This window comes from Ursus americanus, chromosome 7, assembly GCF_024610735.1.
Source record: "Ursus americanus isolate L20-20 chromosome 7, mUrsAme1.1.p, whole genome shotgun sequence".
Lineage (NCBI taxonomy): Eukaryota > Metazoa > Chordata > Mammalia > Carnivora > Ursidae > Ursus > Ursus americanus.
This window is the reverse complement of record NC_142133.1, coordinates 62,078,986-62,099,849: the sequence shown is the minus strand read 5'-3', so window position 1 is coordinate 62,099,849 and position 20,864 is coordinate 62,078,986. Positions and strand designations below refer to the sequence as shown.

General features: G+C 49.6%; 1 protein-coding gene across 3 annotated transcripts in view; it reads right to left on the bottom strand.

Moving 5' to 3' along the window:
• Positions 1-17,691: 17,691 nt before the first annotated feature.
• GALNT14 (polypeptide N-acetylgalactosaminyltransferase 14) overlaps positions 17,692-20,864 on the bottom strand; it is a 202,144-nt gene continuing 198,971 nt past the window's right edge. For all 3 annotated transcript variants that reach the window (XM_087863747.1, XM_087863746.1, XM_045809137.2), the window contains 2 exons: positions 19,434-19,553; positions 17,692-18,265 (listed from right to left, as the gene is read on the bottom strand). In XM_087863747.1, the coding sequence (XP_087719873.1) occupies positions 18,229-18,265; positions 19,434-19,553 (157 nt within the window). In that variant the 3' untranslated portion in view covers positions 17,692-18,228. The remainder of the gene's footprint in view (positions 18,266-19,433; positions 19,554-20,864) is intronic.

The following is a 20,864-nucleotide window of genomic DNA, read 5'->3' as shown; positions in this document are numbered from 1 at the left end:
GGTGCCATGGTTATTCTAGGGGACTAACATTCTTTTTCTTTTTTTTAAATTGAGGTGAAATTCACAATATATAAAATTCCCCATTTTCAAGTGAGCAATTCAGTAGTATTTAGTACATCCGTAATGTTGTATAACCACTACTGTCTTGTTCCAAAACATTTTCATCACTCCAAAAGGAAACTCCATATCCATTAAGCAGTTACTTTTCATTTGCTTCTCCCCACATTGCCTGGCAACCACCAATCTGCTGTCTCTATGGATTTACCTATTCTGGATATTTCATATAAATGGAAGCACACAATATGAGAACTTTTGTGTCTGGCTTTTTTCACTTCACATCGTGGTTTCGAGCTTCGTCCCCACTGTAGCATGCATTGGCGCTAGAGTCCTTCTTACGTGGAATAGCGTCTCATTGTACACACGTAATACAATTTGTGTATCCATTCATCCACTGCGGAACGTTCCTATCATTCCCATTCTTGGCTGTGATGAATAGGGCTGCCGTGAATACGCGTGCGCGTGTATTTGTGTGAGTAGCTGTCTGCATTTCTCTGGGGCATATACCCAGGAGTGGAATGCCTGGGTCCTACGATAAACTCTAGGCTTCACTTTTTGAGGAACACCCGAACTGTTTCCTGCAGCAAATGAGTGTTAACAGTCTCACCAGCAAGGTATGAGGGTTCCAATTTCTCCACATCCCTGTCCAAACTTGTTTTCTGTTTTTTTGATGATGGCCATCCCAGTAGGTATGAAGGGCTATTGCCTCATGCTTTTGGTTTATAGTTATCCAATGATTAGCGATATGGCACATCTTTTTGTGTGCTCGTTAGCCATCTGTAGACCTTCTTTGGAGAAATGTTGATGTAATTCCTTCCTCTATTTTTAAATTGGATTGTTTGCCCTTTTGTTGTTGAGTTGTAAGAGTTCTTTATATATTCTGGATACCAGGCTCTTATTAGATATACGACTCGCAAATATTTTCTCCCATTTTGTACGTTGTCTTTTCACCTTGATGGTGCCCTTTGATGCACAAAAGTTTTGAATTCTGATGTAGTCCAATTTATCTATTTTTGTTCTCGTGTTGCCTGTGTTTTTGGTGTCCTAGCCAAGAAGTCATTACCAAAAATGAGGCCATGAATATTTACCCTATGTTTTCTTCTAGGAGTTTTAGGGTTTTAGCCCTTATATTTGTGTCATTGGTCTGTGTTGGGGTCATTTCTTGTATATGACGTGAGGCAGGGATTCCTGACTTACTCTTCACTCCTGCACTCAAGCCCACCTCAGCGTGGGGTCCATCGTGGGTCCTGTCGCCTGCTGCCAGTGGTCCCTGATGGCTGCACAGCTCAGTGTTCCTTGCCCTGGATTTTCTGTCGATCTGGAACACCCTTCCATTCTAGTCAGCTTCCATGATGTGGGTTGCTTGTCTGAGCTGTTACATCCTGCCCTGGATTGGATGCCATTAGATAGGACTTCCTGTTGGCTGACCAGTGAGGTCTGTTCCTCCAGCTCCAATCTCATTCCTGTCATAGGTCTAACGCAGGTCCTCTCTCTCCCCTGAGACGGGGAGCTGTCTTGCTATTGCCATCAGGCCACTCCGGCAATATCTTGTAACAAAATCAAGTTTCACCAGTAAAGGGCAATTGCTAAGGGTATGGACTCTGGAACTGGTGACAAAATCCCAGCTCTGCCACTCACTACAAGGGTGACTACAGAGAGCTATTGAACCTTTCTGTGCCTCAGTTCCCTGATCTGTATCTGGGGATAATAATTTTACCTACCTCATAGGGTTGATATGGCATTTCAGTGAGTTAATATATAAAAAGCGTTATGAAGAGTGCCTGGCACAAGCTAAAACCTCCAAGAGTGTTAGCTCTTCTCAAGAACGTCTAAAAATACCCCTGGATCCTGGGAAGGGTATTACAACTGACCCGAACAACATTTTGGCATGGTTGAGTTCACTGCTGTCCTAGGTCCAAGGTCAGGAGGGGGTTACCTACCAGACTAAGGAGAGCAACAAACCTACCCCTGGTGGTGGCCACAGAGAGTTACATGGGGAAGGAAAGGAGCAGGAAGTGCAGGGCCCCAAACCGATTTTGCCGCTTGTGAAATTCTGTTGGTGCCTCCAGGTTAGATACAGCTACAGCAAATTCAGACGCAGGATACCTGTGATCTCATAAAAGCAGCAGAAAGCAGGAACTGATTTTGCTGAGTTGTCCTGGGTTGTTCTATTTTTTCCCCCCTGATTTGCCTGCTATTGAGCTCTGGGGGGAAGCTCGTTATCCCTGATGTAATCCAGGGGCAGGTTTGTATCCTGGGGCCAGAATCCCAAAGGTCCCCCCGAGTCCCCTGTAAAGAAGCCTGGGAGGAGGACCCTTCCCTGTCACCACCCTGTGGGCTGTGTCCTTTACAGAGCTGCCTGTGATTCACCCCAGGAGGGAGGCTGGCCACCCAGATTTATTGTCTGTCTGAACAGGCTCTGTGCGGCACGACCAAAATAAAAGGGAAAAACAGAGCTGTCTCAGCAAAATCTGCTGAATCAGAATTAACAAGAAGATCTTGTAACTAATGATCAGAAATTAAAACGTACTCAGGAGCTTTACTTTTAACCGAATGGCAGGGCGGCAGGGCGATACTGTGCAGGATAACAGAACGGCTCATATTTTGCTGGCGGCGAAGGGCAGACGGTGTGTGGCTTAGCTAGGTGGGAGGCTGGTCCCCCAACCACCTGGGGTACCACTTCCAGACCAGAACTTCCTCCTCCCCCCACCGGCCAGCCTCCCCCTGGCCCCTATGCCAGCCTCACAGCACAGGCGGGGGACCCTTAGCCAACATCTCTCCATTTTACAGACACGAACACTGAGCTGCAGAGAGGTTCTGCCCGCAAGTGGTGGGGCCTGATGAAGGATTCAGGTTTTCAAACAGCTGGAATTCCTGTACAGAGGCATTCCTGTCAAGAGTTAAATAATATCCTGTAGTTTAACTTTTCCAGAAACCTCGGTTTTCATGTACTGTGCACTCGAAAGGCTGCATACCCCAGCATGCTGGCAAAGCCTAGAGTCTGAGGTGCAAACATATGGTTATTTTCTGTACCTTAAATGCTAACAATGGCTTTCATTAGAATAAAAGTCAAATATTTTCTTGCTTGCCTAACTCTAAAAGCACTTAATTTTTACAGAGTAATTCAGATCTGGGGCTGCATCGAACCATGAATGTTTTCAGCTTTTGAGCAAATGCCTCAGACAGCTGTGGGGGATGAAAAGAAAGGGTGTTGAGGGAAATGGGCCTGCAGCCTCTCCGCGCCACCCCCCGTTTCACACCACTCTCCTGGCCACCCCATACCACTGTCACGATTAGCCACACTTCACCTACCGGAATAATGGACACCCTCGAGGGAGGAGCCTGCGGTCTCCATGCTGAGGGGGAGACACGGAGTGATTTGATTTGAGTTTTATTTGCAGATGTTTCCCTGGGAAGAGAGAGGGAAGGCTGCTCCTCTCAAAGGGAGGAGCTGATTCTTTAATTACAGGGAAGCGGCAGGAGCAAACGGCAAGGGGAAAAGAAACCAGTCAGGAGACTGGGCTGCCAGGCTTTCTTTGAGCACTTACTAGTCTTGAGAGAACGATTCTCTGTGCGTCATTTCTCACATCTCTAAAATGGGGGCAATCATGCCTTTTAGGGCTGTTGAAAAATCTCAAACAATATATGTAAATATATATACAGGTATATACGTATACACACACACACATATGCAGGGCTTATCTTAGAGTAGGGATTCAATAACATACATGATTATCAGTAGGAACAGTAATTATAGTTGTACCTGTACTGTAAGAGCAGGATGCATTTAGTAAGTATTTTCTAGATTTGACTTCACTGTCTTCTATGAATATACAAAAAGCCTGGCTGAAATCTTGTTTCAGTGTGGTACCCCCTGCAATGCCAACAGGAAGCCATGTCTTCCTCCTCATTGCTCTTTGCATCTCTCATTAGACTGAATATTGTAACACCCAATAGCATCCTTTCTATTTACAGGACCTGTGGCATGGGCAGATCCGGATGGTCCAGACAAAGTGGGGCAAGATACTAGGATGTGGGTGTGTGGGTAGTGGTGGGGTAGTGGGGGAGGGGGAAGGGAGGACATGAGTGTTGGCGAGGGCAAGTGAGTCCACAAAGCCAACCTGAGACCGGGGGCCAGGGTGAAGACAGAAAAGAGTCAGGGTGGGAGGACCATAATTGGAGCGTGATGCAAAGTTTAGGGTTGGGCGTTCAGGCTCTGTCCAGCCAGGGCAGTGGATTGGCAAAGGTTCAAGTGGGCAGAGAGTCTGCACCAGGGACATGTGGTGTAGGTCATCAGAACTCCAAATTCAGGCAAGAGTATGCAGATCCCTGTCAACTAGGAGGACACCAGAATCACTTAGCAGACTTTCTAAAAATACAGATTCCCAGGCCCCAGCCTCTGAGATTCAGGTAGAGTAAGTCACATGCCCTGCTGGAAGAGATTATGGGCTTTCCCGCTCCGTGCGTACACGTGCGGGTGACGACTAAGGAAGTGACCTTGAAACTTACGACTTAACAAAGTTTTAGCAAGAGGCAGGAGGTCTGCACGGAGCTCAGAAAGTGAGTGTGATGAGTTCACAAACACTTTGTGAAGAAAAGTTTTTAAAAAGAAGGGTAAACACCACCTTGAGGATCAAGAAACCAAGGTCAAATGATGTAAAAAGAAAAAGGAAAGCAGTCGTTTTCTTCAGAAAGCTCCATGCAGAAATGTTTTCACCAGGACCTCAGGAACTCTCTTGAGAATGTCCTGCACCAGATCTTCCCCCCGCCCCCCGCCAGACAGACCCGCTAAGACTGGCAATGTTTGCATGAGAGGGCACAGTTAGTGTGAGTCAGTGAGTACTTGACTCATACGTCCTGCTGATTTGATCAATTTCTAGTGAATTTCCTCTACACCATAATTAAAGTCTCAAGCTCTGAGCTAAGGCCCACCCCCTAAAACAGTGGGGGTGGGGATAGGACTACTGTGAGGACACAAGGGTTATGGAGAGTTGGTTTATCACACATATTCATTTCCTTTCCTTCCCAGAAATATGCTTATTGAAATTTGGTAGCCTCAGCTCTCTTCCCCTGACTTACATCCAGAAATCCAAGCTTGACATTAGATTGCTCTTTAAAGAAACCAGAGGAACCAAGAGCAAACACCTACTGATTTTGACCATGCGATCCCTCCACAAAGAAAAGGCCAGATCACTTTTGATCACCCTATGCTTCAGCTCACCAGGTGGTATGCCCTGTCCACGCACACAGAATTTCAGCCTGTTTTAGTGTCTCATTCTTAAATATACCCTTACAACCACAGTGGGTAGGAAATTTGAGGAAACCCTCCAAACTACAAGACAGAGAACAAACCAAAAAACAAATCAAAAGAAAACTAGGGAATTCCATAAGGGGGTACGAGGGAGAAAGAAACCATCTAATAACTAAAGAAATAGTATCAGAAATCTCCAGAAATGTAGGATATAAGAATCTCCAAATTGATATTTGGAAGTATCAGAAGACCAGGTATAAGGAGATGGTCCAAAGGCTTCCAGGGAGGCAGAAAAAAAAGGCAAGAAACTAAAGGAAATGACTGCACTGATGTCAGTGGAAGCTCGGGAATGGCAGTGCAAGCCAGAAGGCAAGGAAACAAGTTTCAGCAGACGATCCACCTTGTGTCTCTGAAGGTCTTGTGAGGGAGGCAATGATGGCTCCTTGTTTTAGACTATCTCTTCAAGCATGTTTGTACAGTGAACAGCTTTGGAAGACGGCCCAATAGTGTTTCCCTCCAGAGCAAAAAGCAGACATGCCCATTATAAAAGATTTAGCTTTCCTAAGCTCAGGGTTCCTCTGCTGTCATCCAACCCCCCTTGTGTGGGCAGGTGTCACTTGGCCCTATTTCTGTCCCTGTGAGAACTGGGGTTAGGGGAACCAGTGCAAAAACTGCTGATATTCTGGCTCCTCCCATCACTGTGAGTAATAAACTATCCTTTAGCTCTGACCCAGGGGTCTTGTGTCTTCTGCCAGCCTCCACAGAACTGTGGCAGGCCGGCTTGTCAGCTTGCAAGTAGGGCAAAGGCTCAGATGGGTTATGACAGCAATGCCTTCAGAATGCTGAAGGAAAATGACTTTCACCTAAGAATCTTATATACAACCAAAGTTTGGAATACATGTGAAGTAGAAGAAAGACATTCTTATCATTCAAGAATTTTATCTTTACAAATTCAAATTCAAAAAGTTTACCTCCCATTCTCAGGAATGTACTCTAAGATATTGTCTAGAAAAAAAAAAAGAAAGGAAATCAAGAAATGAGGTCTATGATCCAGGAAAGAAGGGAACCAAAATTAGAGATTAGAGAAGAGAATCCCCAGGATGTCATGAAACCTGCAGAGAGAGCAACCAGTAACATTGGGACATTTGAACAGAGAGCCTCTGGAGTGAAAATTCTTAAGGAAAGAAGAAGGAAATAAAAGGGAATGAGGATTTGCTTGAAATCATAGCAAGCAGTATTGAGACATGTTGGAAAATTTGAAGAAAAGCGTGAGAGGTTCACGGAAAACCAGGGAAATGAAAAAGATGAAGCAATTATTAATTCTAGGAAAAACAAAAGATTGTACAAGAAAGGAGGTTGGTCGTAATTTACCATTTGGCTCAGTGTATAAGTGCTGATTATTGATTTTGCCAAAATTTATTTTATAAATATGTCACTGGGATAAAAGGAGAGAAATGTGGGCAGTGGTGTGGAAAAATGAAGTCCTTCTCTCCTGTGGCACAAAGTCAATGGATAATGTCTACAACTGATATTTTAAGAAACAGCTGTATAATATTCAATTATAGAGGTAAATGCCAGGGGGAAGCCCTACACCTGTGAAGGATGGATGTCTCTGGGGAAAGCAGTGCATGTGGAATAGGAGATCTCTGTATGTAAACATTACTTCAAACAAGTATTCCTTTGATAAAAAAATAATTAAATGTAAAATTGAGTTTTTTAACAAGACAAAGATAGCTGGTATAGCCCTTAGTGGCTTGACTCTCTTTTTCCTTTCAATCCGACTGGCCTAGCCATTATCATTTCCAAACCTCAGCTCTTCTCATCGTGAAAAGAGAACTTTTAAAATGTGTGACATTTTGAATTTCTTAGTTACACTATATAGAAGAACATTGTTCTCCTGTTTTTCTTGACTAGATTTTCAAAAGGTAAACTTTCTTGGGAAAAAAGAGAACAAGAACAGGGATCTGGGATCTGGAGGTGAAAGAAGTGGGTTTCAGCCCCGCTGGGCCGGCTGTCAGCGCTTACGTGCGTCCTCGGACAAGTTGCTGCACCGCTCGGAGACGCAGAGTCCTGCTCTGTAGGTGAGGAAGGAAACCAACAGCTTCCCGGCAGGGCAGTCCCAGGCAGCGCGTGGATGTTTTATTTCACTGCAGCCTCAGAAGCCTTGGCTACCTGCACGAACTAGGCACCTGCTGAGTACTGATCTGAGCGTAATTTCTAAAGACATTTCGAAATGGAAGCAAGTGGCTGTGATGATTTGGGTACAGGTTTGCCAAGAAGTTGGAGTTGGACTGGAAACGCTCTTTCCAAGTTCTGTTCATGCTCAGTAGTCTAGACTTCTCTTCCATTCTATCACAGAAATACAGAATTCAAGGCCATGCAGTTGGGCTGTTGCGATGAAAAAGAGCAGGTAGAGAAGAGGCGCAGGTGATCAAACCCATTTTCTGAGGAATGGCTTTGTTTTATAACAGAATTCCCGTCTGGCCGCACGGGATCCCCAGCAGGTGCAGGGACTCGATCTTCAAGACGCGTTCCCACTGGAGCTCCTGGTTCTGGAGTGCAGACTATGTCCTGTGGTTGGAATATGTGTGCCAGTGCCCACCTTGCCTTCTTAAAAGTTCTCCTCCCGAGGCCCCACTTCACAGGTAGGCTGTTACCCTGAAGCCCACTCGGTCAGGATGTCCCAAAGCCACCTGTGTCAGGGGAGGGCGGTCAGGGGTCATCCCTCCGGACTCTTGACTTACTGCCCTGCCATTCTTGGATGGGCCAGTCCTGCTCAGGGAGGCCATATAGCCCCGAGGGCGGCCAGGAGCTCCCTCCAGACAGCTTCTGAATGCTCTAGGCTCCTGTTAAATTTGTAGTGTCAGTTCTCCAGGGCGGCAGGTCGGAAGGGCCGATTCTCCATCAACAGAGGCTAGATTTGAGAGTTTTTCATTTGCTTCATGATCCAACAGAAAGAATTCTTGGTGGTTAGAATGAAGTATGGCCTGTTTGTGCCGTCCAAGTTGCCAGGGCCTGTTCTAGAAAGAAAGATGTATATGATCCCGGCTGGCTTCTAGACACGGGGAGCAACCAAGGAGTGGCTTCATCTGGAAAATCTGGTTCGGTCCACTCAGGGTGGTTCAGAAGATTCAGCAAGTCTGCTCTGAGAGCCAGACCCTGCCAGCTGCAGTGTGGGCCCATCCTTCAGGGAGCTTAGGAAGAAATGGCAGTGGGAGGGCAGACATGGAAACAGGCGGAGGGAAGGGAAGGGCTACGTCAGCTTTGAAGGGGGCGCCGTGGAGACACAGGAGCACAGGCAGACCCGAGGCGTTCCATGAGGACACAAGGGTGCCATGGGGACCCAGGGGACAGCTAGCCTCTCCATGCCCCTCGTGATGGGGAGCCTCGAAGGGATTTCCTAGGGGCTGACTTTGTCTTCCTTTAGCTCATGTTCTCCAACCTCAAAACAAATTGTCAAACGTTCGTAAAGAAAATTAATCCATTTTTTAAAAAGATTTTATTTATTTATTTGAGAAAGAGAGAGTGTGTGAGAAAGAGAAAGATTACAAGCAGGGGGAAGGGGTAGAGGGAGACTCAGACTCCCCGCTGAGCAGGGAGCCTTCAGTACTTGATGCCAGGGCCCTGGGATCATGACTTGATGCTTAACCGACGGAGTCACCCAGGCGCCCGATAATGAGTCCATTTTATTACAGCCAAAGTTGAGCCAGGTACTGAAAGACAGTGGGGAGAAGCCAAAGTGGGTTCCTGGGGCTGGGAGTGCACCCTCTCTTCCTCTTGTCCTATCAGCCATCCCATCCCGAGAGGCTTTCCCATCCCCTCCTTGGTGCCCCTTGCACTCCAGTGACCTCTGTTATAGCTGGGAGCACATCTTCCCCGTCCCAACTCTCTCCAAAATAAAACCTGTTTCTCTCCTCCGTTTGCTGTTCTTGAAGGCCAGGCCCGGTGGCCAGCTCCAGGCAGAGTGCCGGCCATGTAACAGGCGCCTAGTAAATACTTAACTGCTTGGTGATCTCCACATACATGAAGGGGGCTGACCTGCCCTGTACTTTGCAAAGCAGCACGGCCACTGAGAAGAGGCAGGCCGCTCTGCCACTTACAGAATCTGGGCAACCCTGACCAGTTATTTAACTTCTCTGAGGCTCAAGTTCCTCACCTGTGAAATCATGAGCATAATACCTACTTCAGCGGACTGCTGTTAGCATCCAATAAAACAGGGACTGCAGAGCACATACGCATACAGTTGGCACATAATAATAGCATACTAAATGCTAATTCCTTTCTCCCTTCTTTACCTAACAAATGGTTGGTAGGTGAATGAATCTGAGGTCAGTGTGGCTAACCAGGTGTTCAACGTGCAGAACTACTTAATTTCAAGCTCCACCCATGATTTTCTTTCTTTACTAGGAACACTAGTATTTGCGATTTTTATCCTCAACGCAAGGAGCAGCAGAGCCTAGCGGTTAGGAACCCAGGACTCGGGAGCGGACTTCTTGGACCCAAGCCTCACATCTACGACCAGTTGAATGACTTTGCGTAAATGACTTAACCTTCTCAGCCCCCGAGGTACTCATTCGTAAGACAGAGATAACAGTAGTATTATTATCACATAGCTGTTACTTTCATGAGGATTGACTAAGTTAAAATCCTTAAAGCTCTCAGAACAATGCCGAGCATAGAGTTAAGTGCTGTGTAAGTGGTTGCTATGCTACTCTTCTTTTGTGCGTCTAAAATGTTTTATAATTAACTAATTAAGCCTGGTTATCAGATACTCAAATAGAACAATTAAATATGGGACTATGAAGGCATTTGTTCAGCAGGTAGAACAGGACATCCTTGGCCTGGAGGCCATTCTCCCCCCTTGCTCCTCCGGCTCCCCTCACCTTCTGCTCTCCTCCCACCGCCGACACCACAGTCGCTCAGAGTCCCGGTCTACCTTCCACTCTGACGGATGGTGACATGGTTTAGGTTCGAAATCTCTCTTGGACTATTTCTAGAGTCTCTAACAGGCTCTTTTTCACAGAATCTCACCTCCAAAGCCCCTTACTTCCTGCTACTTAATCCACCTTCCTCCTCTTACACGCTGGTCAATATTACTCTCTTGCTCTACCACCTTCAGTGGCTCACAGCTACCTTCCCAATCAAGTTCAGAATCTTCTGCCTGGCATTTGAATCCTCCTCTCGGACCCACACTCTCTTCTGTGTCTTCTATACCACGGGTGGTTGACTTGTTCCACACCCCCTGAAAAAGGCCCATCTTGTCCTGCCTCTTTGTGCCTTTGCTCAGCTGTTTTTATTCCCGAACACACGTCCCCCCTCCATCGTTTTGAAATCCCACTTATGCTTCAAGTTCTCACACGGGGTCGTGTCTTCCATGGAACCTTGGAGTTCTTTCTTCGAGGTTCCTTTCTGACACAACATTCTGTCTGAACTGCTTTGGGTCTTTACCATCCCCCCTCCTTGTTCAAGACCATGTGTCCTGTAAAACCATCAGTGGCTCTAGAATGCCCACACCCCACTTAGTGAGAGATCTGTCCCTGCTCCCTGAGTAGGGGACCCCACCGGAAGGCAGGTGGAAGCCCAGGGCATGGGGTGCTGGATGCAGTGTTCTGTCAGCATCTGGGGGACCTTCCCAAACTGAAAATAGTGCAGGCACCAGGCTGGCCGGCGAAGACAAGCAGAGTTCAGGTCTGAGAGCCGAGGGTAGGAAGCAGGGCTGAGCTATCTCCCAGGTGTTGGGGTGGGGTGTGACTGTCTCTGAGCATGAGGGGAAGCTTCTGGAGGTGTGGGCCAGGCCGGATGTGCTCTGCCAGGCCCTCTTATCCACATGCTTGTCTCTGTTCTCCTGGATCAGGACACCGTTGGCGGCACGGCTTCCCCCGGGGCTCAGCGCGGACTGTGGCACACGCCGGCTAGCACACAGGGGACAGACCGGAGTGATGGGTGCAGGTGGGAAGGAACACAGAGGCCGATGAAACACCCAGTGCGGGGAACGGCCAAGAGCTGCAGGCAACAAAGGGCCAAGACTGGCCAGAGGGACCCCATTTCCCACACTGCTCTCCTCTGCTGTCTTCCCCTCCTGGGCTGGTCACCAATTCCGAACCCAAGAGTGGTGCTGCCGGGGTCAGGTCCTCTGTGACCCTAGGCAAACCCACAGGGGAGTCGTAGGCCCAGCCTGACCTCTACATAACCTCTGAGGATTCGCTGTGCCTTTGACACTCTGCCCTCTGGTCTGGACATGAATGTTCCATCTTCACAATAAAACTATAATGACAACCAGCGTTTTTAAAGATATGCTATGTTCCTGGCTCTGTACTGAGAACTCCACATTTCACTTAATCTCACAGTAAAATGATGAGATAGGTAGGACTACTGCCCCATCGACAGAAGAGGAAATTGAGCTCAGAGAAGTTAAGTAATTTGTCCCTAGTCACACAGCTAGGAACAGGAGGAGGCAGGATCTGACCCCACTTTCTCTGACCCCAGTCCGTGGGGCTAGCTACGGTGCTGTATAGGGGCATGTTGATCAAAGAAAAGGGGAGGTCGGGCTCAAGGGAAAGCTTTTTCCTCTAAGTCAGGGTGGGAGAAATTAGGGTCCTGTGCAGTGAATGGGGAAGGGCTGGCTGAAGGGGCAGCATTAACTGCAGGAGCGAGAGGGCTGGAGGAGGCCCAAGGCACAGGTGAGGGGTCGGCCTCAAAGGAAGCTACGGGTGGAAAGAAGCAGGTCGTTCCGCATGGCCTCCATCTCCTGCATTCACAGACGAGAAAAGTTATTTTCAGTAAAAGGCAGGAGAGGACCTGGGTGTGGGCGGAGTGAAGGGGTTCGTCTCCTCCGTGTGAGGACAGGCTCAGGGCATCTCCCAAGTTGAAGGACAGACCTGCCGGAAAGCATGAAAGGCCCAGCTGAGCCAGCTGCCTCCCTTGATCTTACACCTCTGCATGATGAATGAGAACACTCTGGAACAGAGCTCGGTCCGTCTGTTGTCTCCTATTCAGCCTCTGGCTGTCAGCTCACCTTGTCACACCGAAGCACCCTGCAGAAAAGGATGGGGGCGGGGACTCCTTTTCTTTCCTCTGGTTCTGGGGATGCCTGAAGCCCCGCTGGGAAGCCGTCTTCCAGCGGGTGCGGGGAGGCACCATGCACACGGTGCACCCCCGCAGCCCCCCAGCTTGCCCTGCTGTCACTGGTGCTGCGGCCGGCCCAGGGCGGGAGGTGCCCTCAGAAGCCGGAGTCTCTCTCTCGAGGCCATGCAGTGAGCCTTCTGCCGGGGTGTCAGCGCTCCTGGCTGCGCTGGACAGTGAGTTATGGCAGCCCGTTATCTCCAGCAGCAGGTGGAGGCATCCTGGGCCGCTCCTTCCCACCGAGCGAAGCCAGATAATATTTACTGGCTTAAATGAATAAGGTAACCAGCCCTGTCGCAGCACAGAGAATGCATCTCTCACCCAAGGTTTTGGTTGTGTGTGTGGTTTTTTTCCCCTCCTTTCTTTCTTCATTATGTTTGTAATTTTGTTTTATTATTTCCCATTGGAAAGCCGTGAAATGAAAATGATACAATCTACTGCTGCGAAATAATGTCGTGCTCCAGTCCTTTTCCAATAAGCCCTGAGGTGTGCGCTGTGACGGCTTCATTAAATTAGTCGGCTCCATGGCAAATGGAAAAGCGCTCGGAGCTTCGGATGGTGCTAATCCGAGTCGGGCTGCCTGAGACCTCAGACCACCGGGGAGCCTGTGAGGTTTGGCTCATGCATGTTGGAAAGAGGAGGCTCCCGCCCACCACCTGCGAGGCCCCAGAGGCCTCCGTGTCCATGCAGCTGCTAGACTTTTCCTGGAACCCGCAAACTTTCACTGTCTCCTCTGGGTGCCCGATGCTGCCCACGTGTGGTCACATGCTAAGGGAACAGACAGGTTAGGGCCCTGGCTCTCCGGGGGGCATGGAGGACGGTGGCTCAGCGTGTGCAGTGGGGGAAGGGAGGGGCCTTAAATCTGCATAGGTAACCCCCCCGGAACGGAGGTAAAAGGCGAGCCTGTCCGTGAAGGCCAGCCAGGACTCACGCGGCTAAACCCCGGGGAAAATGCCCGAGATTCTTGCAGATGAAATGCACGTGCTGCCCGTCTACTCTTCTGTCACCATCCCCCAGAGTTTATGAGAACAGATTCTCTCTTGCTGGGCTCTACAGCAGTATTAAAGATTTCCATTACTGATAGCTCTTTCCAGTTAGCACTTTCAGTATTAAATTCTGTCATTATGAAGTAAAATATGCATGACCCCTAAATCTATGGGTATTATAACAAGATTTCATTGTTATAAATTTGTCTTCTTGGTCCTCCATTTCTGTCTTTGCTGTCTTTTTAAAACCCTAATGTCTGATAGCTATAGCCAGGAGGTAATTAGGAAGTGGTACTAAAGAGTCACAGGCTTATTCGCTCACTCATTCACAGAAATTTATTGGGTGTCTACACTAAGATATGGTGTCCGCAGCCAGTGGGAAAGACAGTGGTGACAGCTAATTACAACCCTAAGGAATTTTGGTCTGAGCTGATATAGGCAGCCCCCTCCCACACACGTATGTAAATATTGTATAAAATACAATAAAACAATTTAAAATCACAGCTGCACTTGAAAGGAACGGGAAATCCCAGATTTCAAAAATGAGTGTGAATTCAAAGCCAGGGTGGTGAGTGTGAGCTGAAGGGGAATTGAATCCAGATGGCTGGAGTTCCAAATCCCAAGAAGAGGCAAGATGTGAAGGCCATGGACTCCTGGGTGGCTGGGACCAGAAACAAGACCCCACCTACAGTTGGTGGCTTAACGGGGCTAACAGTCCCCACCCACGAGCTGGGCGAATGGTGATGGTATGACAGCAGGACAATAATTTGGGCAAAGAAAAGATAATTTGTAAAAGATTGAAAACCATGCTGGAGCCAAGTGTAGACGGGGTCCAAATTCCCATCACTTTCACAGAATGGAAACCACAATCAGAGAAATCAATGTATAAACTGGTTTAAAATCAACGGGAACCAACAGAGGCAGACTGGAACCTTCCCTGGGATAAGCCTCTACAACCTGGGCACCTGGGATGCCCAGAGAAAATGATTCCTCCTGAAGATGAGCTCACACAAAGGAATTATACGACAATAGGAAACAAATAGGCAAGAGAGCCAGGCTCAGATTCAATATGGCACCCAGCTTGGCCACCTATGCTGCTCCTAGAATTACCCAAAAGCTCCTATTTCTTCCTGTCCACTCAATATCATCACCCTTCCAACTCTAATACAACTCTAATCCCCTGCCCCTCTTCTTTCCAGTAATATATAAAAAACATATGTATAAAATCCCTCCCACTTAATTTGCACACCACACCATTAAGATACTTAGCCGCCCTCATTTTTTTTTAAAGACTTTATTTATTTGACAGAGGGAGAGAGAGAATATAAGCAGGGGGGGGTGGCAGGCAGAGGGAGAGGGAGAAGCAGACTCCCTGCTGAGCAGGGAGCCCAACGTGGGGCTCGATCCTAGGACCCTGAGATCCTGACCTGAGCCAAAGGCAGACGCTTAACCGACGGAGCCACCCAGGCGCCCTCTTATTTTTTGTATCTGAGCCCACTAGCCAGATGTAATCCCAGGCGAGGGGGCTTCTGCCACACCTGGCCACCTTCTCACCTGGTAGTATGGTGAGACTGCTCCAGGGTAGTGACCCCAAGCTTGGTTTGGGGGGGGTCTCAGTTTTGGGAGCCCTTAGAATATGAAGACTGTAGGTCCCTTCTGTTTTCATGGGTTGATGTCATTTGACAAACTTTTACTTTCCCCTACGACTGCTCGTGGCCTACTGAGTGAGCTTTTCCAGGTTACTGAAATTTGGCATCAAACTCAATGATCAAGTTGACTAAGAGCTCTGATTCAGCATCCACTGAAAGACCTGACCGCCAGGCAAAGCTCGACCACACTCACTCTGCTGTGCGATCGCAGGCCAAGGTGTTCTAGAGAGGGTCTCTGTCCCGTCAGGGCATCGTCAGCATTGTCCTGAGCTGGGGGAGGTTTGGAACTATGGTGATTACTGCTTTCAAATCACAGATTACCCTTGCTTTGGCTTCACCACCAGCAGCTTAGTGAATAGAGGTTGGATAACTCGACACGGTTGTCGTGATTCCTATTCGCCTCATCAGTTATAACCCCTACAACCTGCTAGAGAAGCCTTAAGACACGTGCCCTGTAGCTCACATGTGAACTGTCCATGTCTCCATTAGTGGATTGCTGTCCACATGCTTCGTTAATATCCCAAGGCCTTTCACTAGTAAGAGGGAGGTTGGTAGGATCGCTGAAGTCAATGACATTGCTGAGTGCCAGCTCTTTGGCCACATCAAAGGAGCCCAGATAAAAAATGTTTATTCTCCTGGGACAATGCTTCCCCATTTCCTGGGGTGTTCAAGAAGGGACCTAGAGCCACCTACGCTCTGTGACCTTATAGGGGTAATAAAACGTGAGTAAAGTTACTTCATCTTGGACAATGAATAGTTTTTCCAATCATTCATTTAGGAAAACATTCACTGAGAGCTTGATGTGCCCAGCCTAATGGTGGGGATAAGGCAAGAGACACCAGGGAGCTCAAGGACAGGCTCAGACACAGAGGGAGACCAAGAACAGGTGAGGACATCGCTCCTTGAGTTCTCTTAGTGCGGTGCCTGTTTCCCCTACTCAGGGGAGAGGGTGCTGCTGAACCTATCTGGTCTTTCCTTCTTCTCTGCCAGGCCAGTTTAAACCCTGTGGACACAGCTGAAGGAGTCATACGACCCTCTTCTTCAATAGACGTCTTTGTTTATCCCATGGCCTCCTCTCCTTTTCACAGCGGGGAAGGAAATAGCCCCACAAAAGAGCCAAATCATAACTAAAGAATAGGAAGATCATGTAAACAAATACAAGCTGCAGAGAAGATTCTGGGTGTGCACACTCAGTCCTTGACTTTCTACCTCTGCAGTAGTCCTCAGTAATGATGAGCTGGAGCAAGGCTTTCTGGATGAAGGAGAGACTGACACCTGTTTAGAGCATAGTAATTACTGTGACAGCCGGAATCGAAAATGGCTCCCAACAATCCCACCTCCTGGCATCAGCTCTCTTGTAATTCCCTCCCCTTAAGCGTCGGCTGAGCCTAGTGTGATGGACGGTAACTTGTGAGATTAGGTTCTAGAAGACTGTAACTTCTGCCTTGCTGGTACCCCCGTCTCCTGGGCTTGCTTGCTCTGGTCAAGTGAGCTGTTATGTTGGAGAGGCCTGTATAGCAAGGAATCGAGGGCAGCTTCTGGCCAACAGGCCGTGAGAACCAAATCCTGCCAACAAGCACTGAGTGAGCCTGGGACAGATCCTCCTGGTTGAACCTTGAGAGGACCAGAGCCCCTGACAACACCTGGATTGCAGCCCTTTCATTCACTGAAGCCGGGGACCCCATGAAGCTATGCCTAGCTTCTGGCCCATAGAAACCGTTTGATAACAAATGTGTGTTGCTTTAAGCTGCGAAGTTTTGGGGGGTAATTTGTCACTCAGCAGTAGATAACGAAGACCGTTACCAAACCGCTCACAGCGAATGTACTTCGGCAGAGAATGTATGGGCCTATTTTGGGAATTTTTAAACAATATGGATTGGTTCTTTCTTTCTTCTTTCTTTCTTTCCTTCTTTCTTTCTTCCTTTCTTTTAAAGATTTTTATTTATTTATTTATTTGAAAGAGAGAGAGAGAGAGAATGAGCAAGAGCAGGGGAAGGGGCAGAGGGAGAAGCAGACTCCCCACTTAGCAGGGAGCCTGACTTGGGACTTGATCCCAGGACCCCGGGATCATGACCTGAGCCGAAGGCAGACGCTTAACTGACTGAGCCATGCAGGCGCCCTGAGCTGGTTCTTTTCTTAACCCCCAGTGAACAAGTATGGACAAACACAGTACCCAATTCCCAGGGCATGCTGAGGATTTCTTAAGAGTAAGAAACGGCCGGCTAGTGGCCGCAGACTATAAAGCCACGAGGACCCACAGAGACATCTAGAGCAGTGGCTCCAACCAGGGCGGGGCATCAGAATCAACTGAGGAGGCTGGGCCCCCCTGGGTTCTCCTGAAGCTGGAATCTGGAGCCCCTGAACAGACACGATTTCTCTGGATGAGAGACCATATCCCTGGGTAAGAACCATGGATCTGCTCCTGCTCCCCAGTGTGATGTACTGGGAGATGAAGGCCCAGGGAAGTTTTGTCTTTTGAAGGTCACACAGCCTGTCGGGGGCAGCCCAGGATAAGAGCACAGGTCTCCTATTTCCCTGTCCTCTTTGTCTACTCTGCTGAAAGACGGAGAACTCAGTTCAGCGCTCTGCTAACATTAGTAGAAACAAAGGAAGAGATGCACAGAGAAAACTTCTAAGGTTCCTTTATTTGTTTTGAAAACAACCTCCATTCTTTCTCTCTCTCAATTCAGTCCTGGCCCTGTGACAAAAAAAGCTTTTCTCTCTGACCTCCTCTGTAAGAAAGGGAACAGCATAACACTTCCTGTGAGATCTCTCTCCCCAGATTCCAGTGAGGGACAGACCAGGCCAGGACCGGACCGGAACAGCATGGAGAACACGTGGGATCTGTCTCTGGGCCCCACGTGGCTTGCAATCCCTTCCTCCATCCTCCTTGAGACATCTGCTCCTGCCCGGGGGGCTCCGTCTTCACCTCCCAGTTCAGAGGATCTACAGTAGCTGAGGGCTGCTCGTAGCCTGATTGCCAGTCTGCTTGTCATCCGGGGAAACGTCACCCACAGCCCCACTGGTTCCGGCTTGGGTCCTCAAGAGCTCACCAGGTCCCAGTGCTGGCTCATAAGTGACGACTCACATGGGTTGACCACGATTTCCCTGCCATTCTCAGAGCCATCACCAAACATGTCCGTGTCTAGGCAGAGGTGGGATGCTATGTGCTCGATGCGGGAACCAGTCTTGGTCCATTGCTGAGAAGACGGAGAGGAGAGAGCATGAGCCGGCGTTCTCTGGCTAAGGGCCCGGGTTCTATCAGTAATATCAGGAGCTCCAGAATAAGCAGACATGTTTACGCCCCGTGGCTAGGGTCACCCAGAGACTCGACTTCACGGTCTCACGGAGGAATAAATCTGCAGCTAACTGCTTTGCCAGGTATTATTGCTGGGGTTTGTGTTTGGTTTTTTGTTGTTTTTTGTTTTTGGATAAAAAGGTAAAAGCAAAATCAATATGTTCGCTAGGAAAACTCGTTAGAAGGCAATAACTTTCCAAGCAATAGGCCACAGAATGTGACGCGCGTTAGTCACGGGAGCAACCAAAGAAACGACACGCACTCAGCGTCCGCAGGTCAGGAAGGTGCGGGAGCGAGCGGGGGGGACGGCGCGCAGGAGGGCTGACAGGCTTCTGGGCAGCACCCACCCAACACCAGCAACCCGGGCTCCTCCACCGCCCTTCAGCGCATGGAGGGCCCGAACACAGAAGGGGGTCTCGTGCCGCGGCTCCCCAGACTTCACGTCACATGACAAGGAACAAGTTTTGGGGAACCGCCACGGCGCAGGTACGACGGCCCACTCCCGTTAACCACTCTAGACAGCTGCCCCGTGGGGCTGGCCTCCTCACCTCCATTTCAGAGAGGAGGAACCGGAGTCCGGTGACCTCCCGTGGGTCACACAGCTAGTGAGCCATACAAAGGGCATCTGAATGTCTGTCTAATGCCAGTGCCCAACCGGCAGGAGACTGCCATGGGGTCAACAGCTTGGGCTGGACAGGGCATATGGTGCACCCACAGTGGACACCCCACCAGGGCCCAAGGTCCCCGGAGGCCAAGATTCCAGCACTGCTCATCCTGCCACACTGAAGGCTTTGCCCTGGTGCTCACCTGCCCTGGAATGCCAGGCGGGCACCGGAGCTAGACAGGCCAGTACAAGATGCGTGTGCCCACTGGGGCCCAGCCTGGTCCACGGGCAATCAGGGGCAAGCTGACCGCTGCTGCTGGTGCCGCTCCCCTCCGCTCCTAACCAGAAGGGCCTCTCTCTGATCAGCCCCTCCGCTTCTAGAGTTTCTCCCTGGTCGTGCGCACGAGACTTCGGCCTACACAGGCAGTCCCGTCACGGAAGGCGGCCACACCCCAGGTGCACCCACCTGTTTGTCATCTCCGTTCTTGCAGAGGACAAGGACCACTGGGGCGCCCGGGAACATGGTGATGACGGACAGGCACAGCTCCTCCTGGAGGATCTGCTGGGTGTATGTGAAGGCCCAGATCTGCAGGGGAAGAGGACAGAAGGGCCACATCAGGGTCCCGGGAAGCCCGGTGGGTCACATCTGGGACTGTGTGAGAATGGGTACAGCACTGGAGGTCTGAGCAGGAATAGACCATCAACAAAGTCACCTTGGAAAATGGGACCCACTAGCCAGAGACTCCCAGATCATGCCCCCACTGAAGTCTCCATGCCCACACCCGGGAAGGGGACTGGCCTGGACACGCAGGCCACCTCTGGGAGGTGCTGAACAATTCTGGACTTGAGGCAGGGAAGCTTGAAGAACACCCCTCTCCAGCCATGTGGTCTCTAGTTTCTCTGTTTGGATCCGTGTCTATTCCCCACACTTGACACTACAAGCAGCTACCTGGCAGGTCACCCCAGCTGTCTCTAGAACGTCCCTTCTTTGAAAAGGAGTCTGCAACCAGTGTCTTGAGAACAGGAGTGTTACAATAAGAGGCAGAGGGCGGGACAAAGGGAACAGGGAGTGTGCCGAGGGAGGGAGTGGAAGAAGAGCAGAGGGACAGCAGGTCATGAGACAGAAAATTATCCCAGCAGGTGTGTGCACTCCAGAACTCCAGGAGGACAGATCATTGGGCCCCAGAGCTCCTGCAGGGAGGGAAGATGAGAACGCGAACAGACAAGGAGGGTGGGGAGAGGAAAGGGGCACTCCATTGGAGGGTCATCACAAGGAATGTTTCTCCATTATTCCACGAAACGCTGGAGATCAGAGAGCAACTAGCTGCTGAAGGAGCCCAAACCACTTCTAGTTCTTAGGTCAGAGCGATGGAAATGTGAACCTCCCAGGCTGTGAAGCAGGTGCCTCATTACGGGGCAAAGAGGTGACCAGTGAATTGGTGCCCTGGGGGAAGCTGCAGAGAGGACCCGTCGAGGGCTGGACCCCTTCTCCACTCCAGCCCAGCTGGCCAGCTGGCCCTCAGCCTCTGGACCAGGCTGCTCGTCAGCTACTTCTCCTTGGCCCAAGAATGTAAAAAGGGCCCCTTAGCTGGCCGGCCCCTACTCTAGGACCACGTGTCCTGTATGCTGAGCCGGTGTTCACGTCCTCCTTGTCCTGCACCTTCCCTAGCTCGCCAACGGCCCCCTCCTGACCCCTGCGCCTCTCCTGACTTCCACTATCTGGTGACATCTTCAGTGTCTTTCTGTGCCCTGGCTTGTTCCCCTCCTTGCCCACAGGCTTGGGTCCTTCTATTGCCTCACCGGACCACCTGGATGCAGAACACTGTCTCTCCTGATTTGGGACCTTCCCTGTCCCTGATACCTGGATGGGGCCACCAGCCCAGGGGGAGCCACTGTC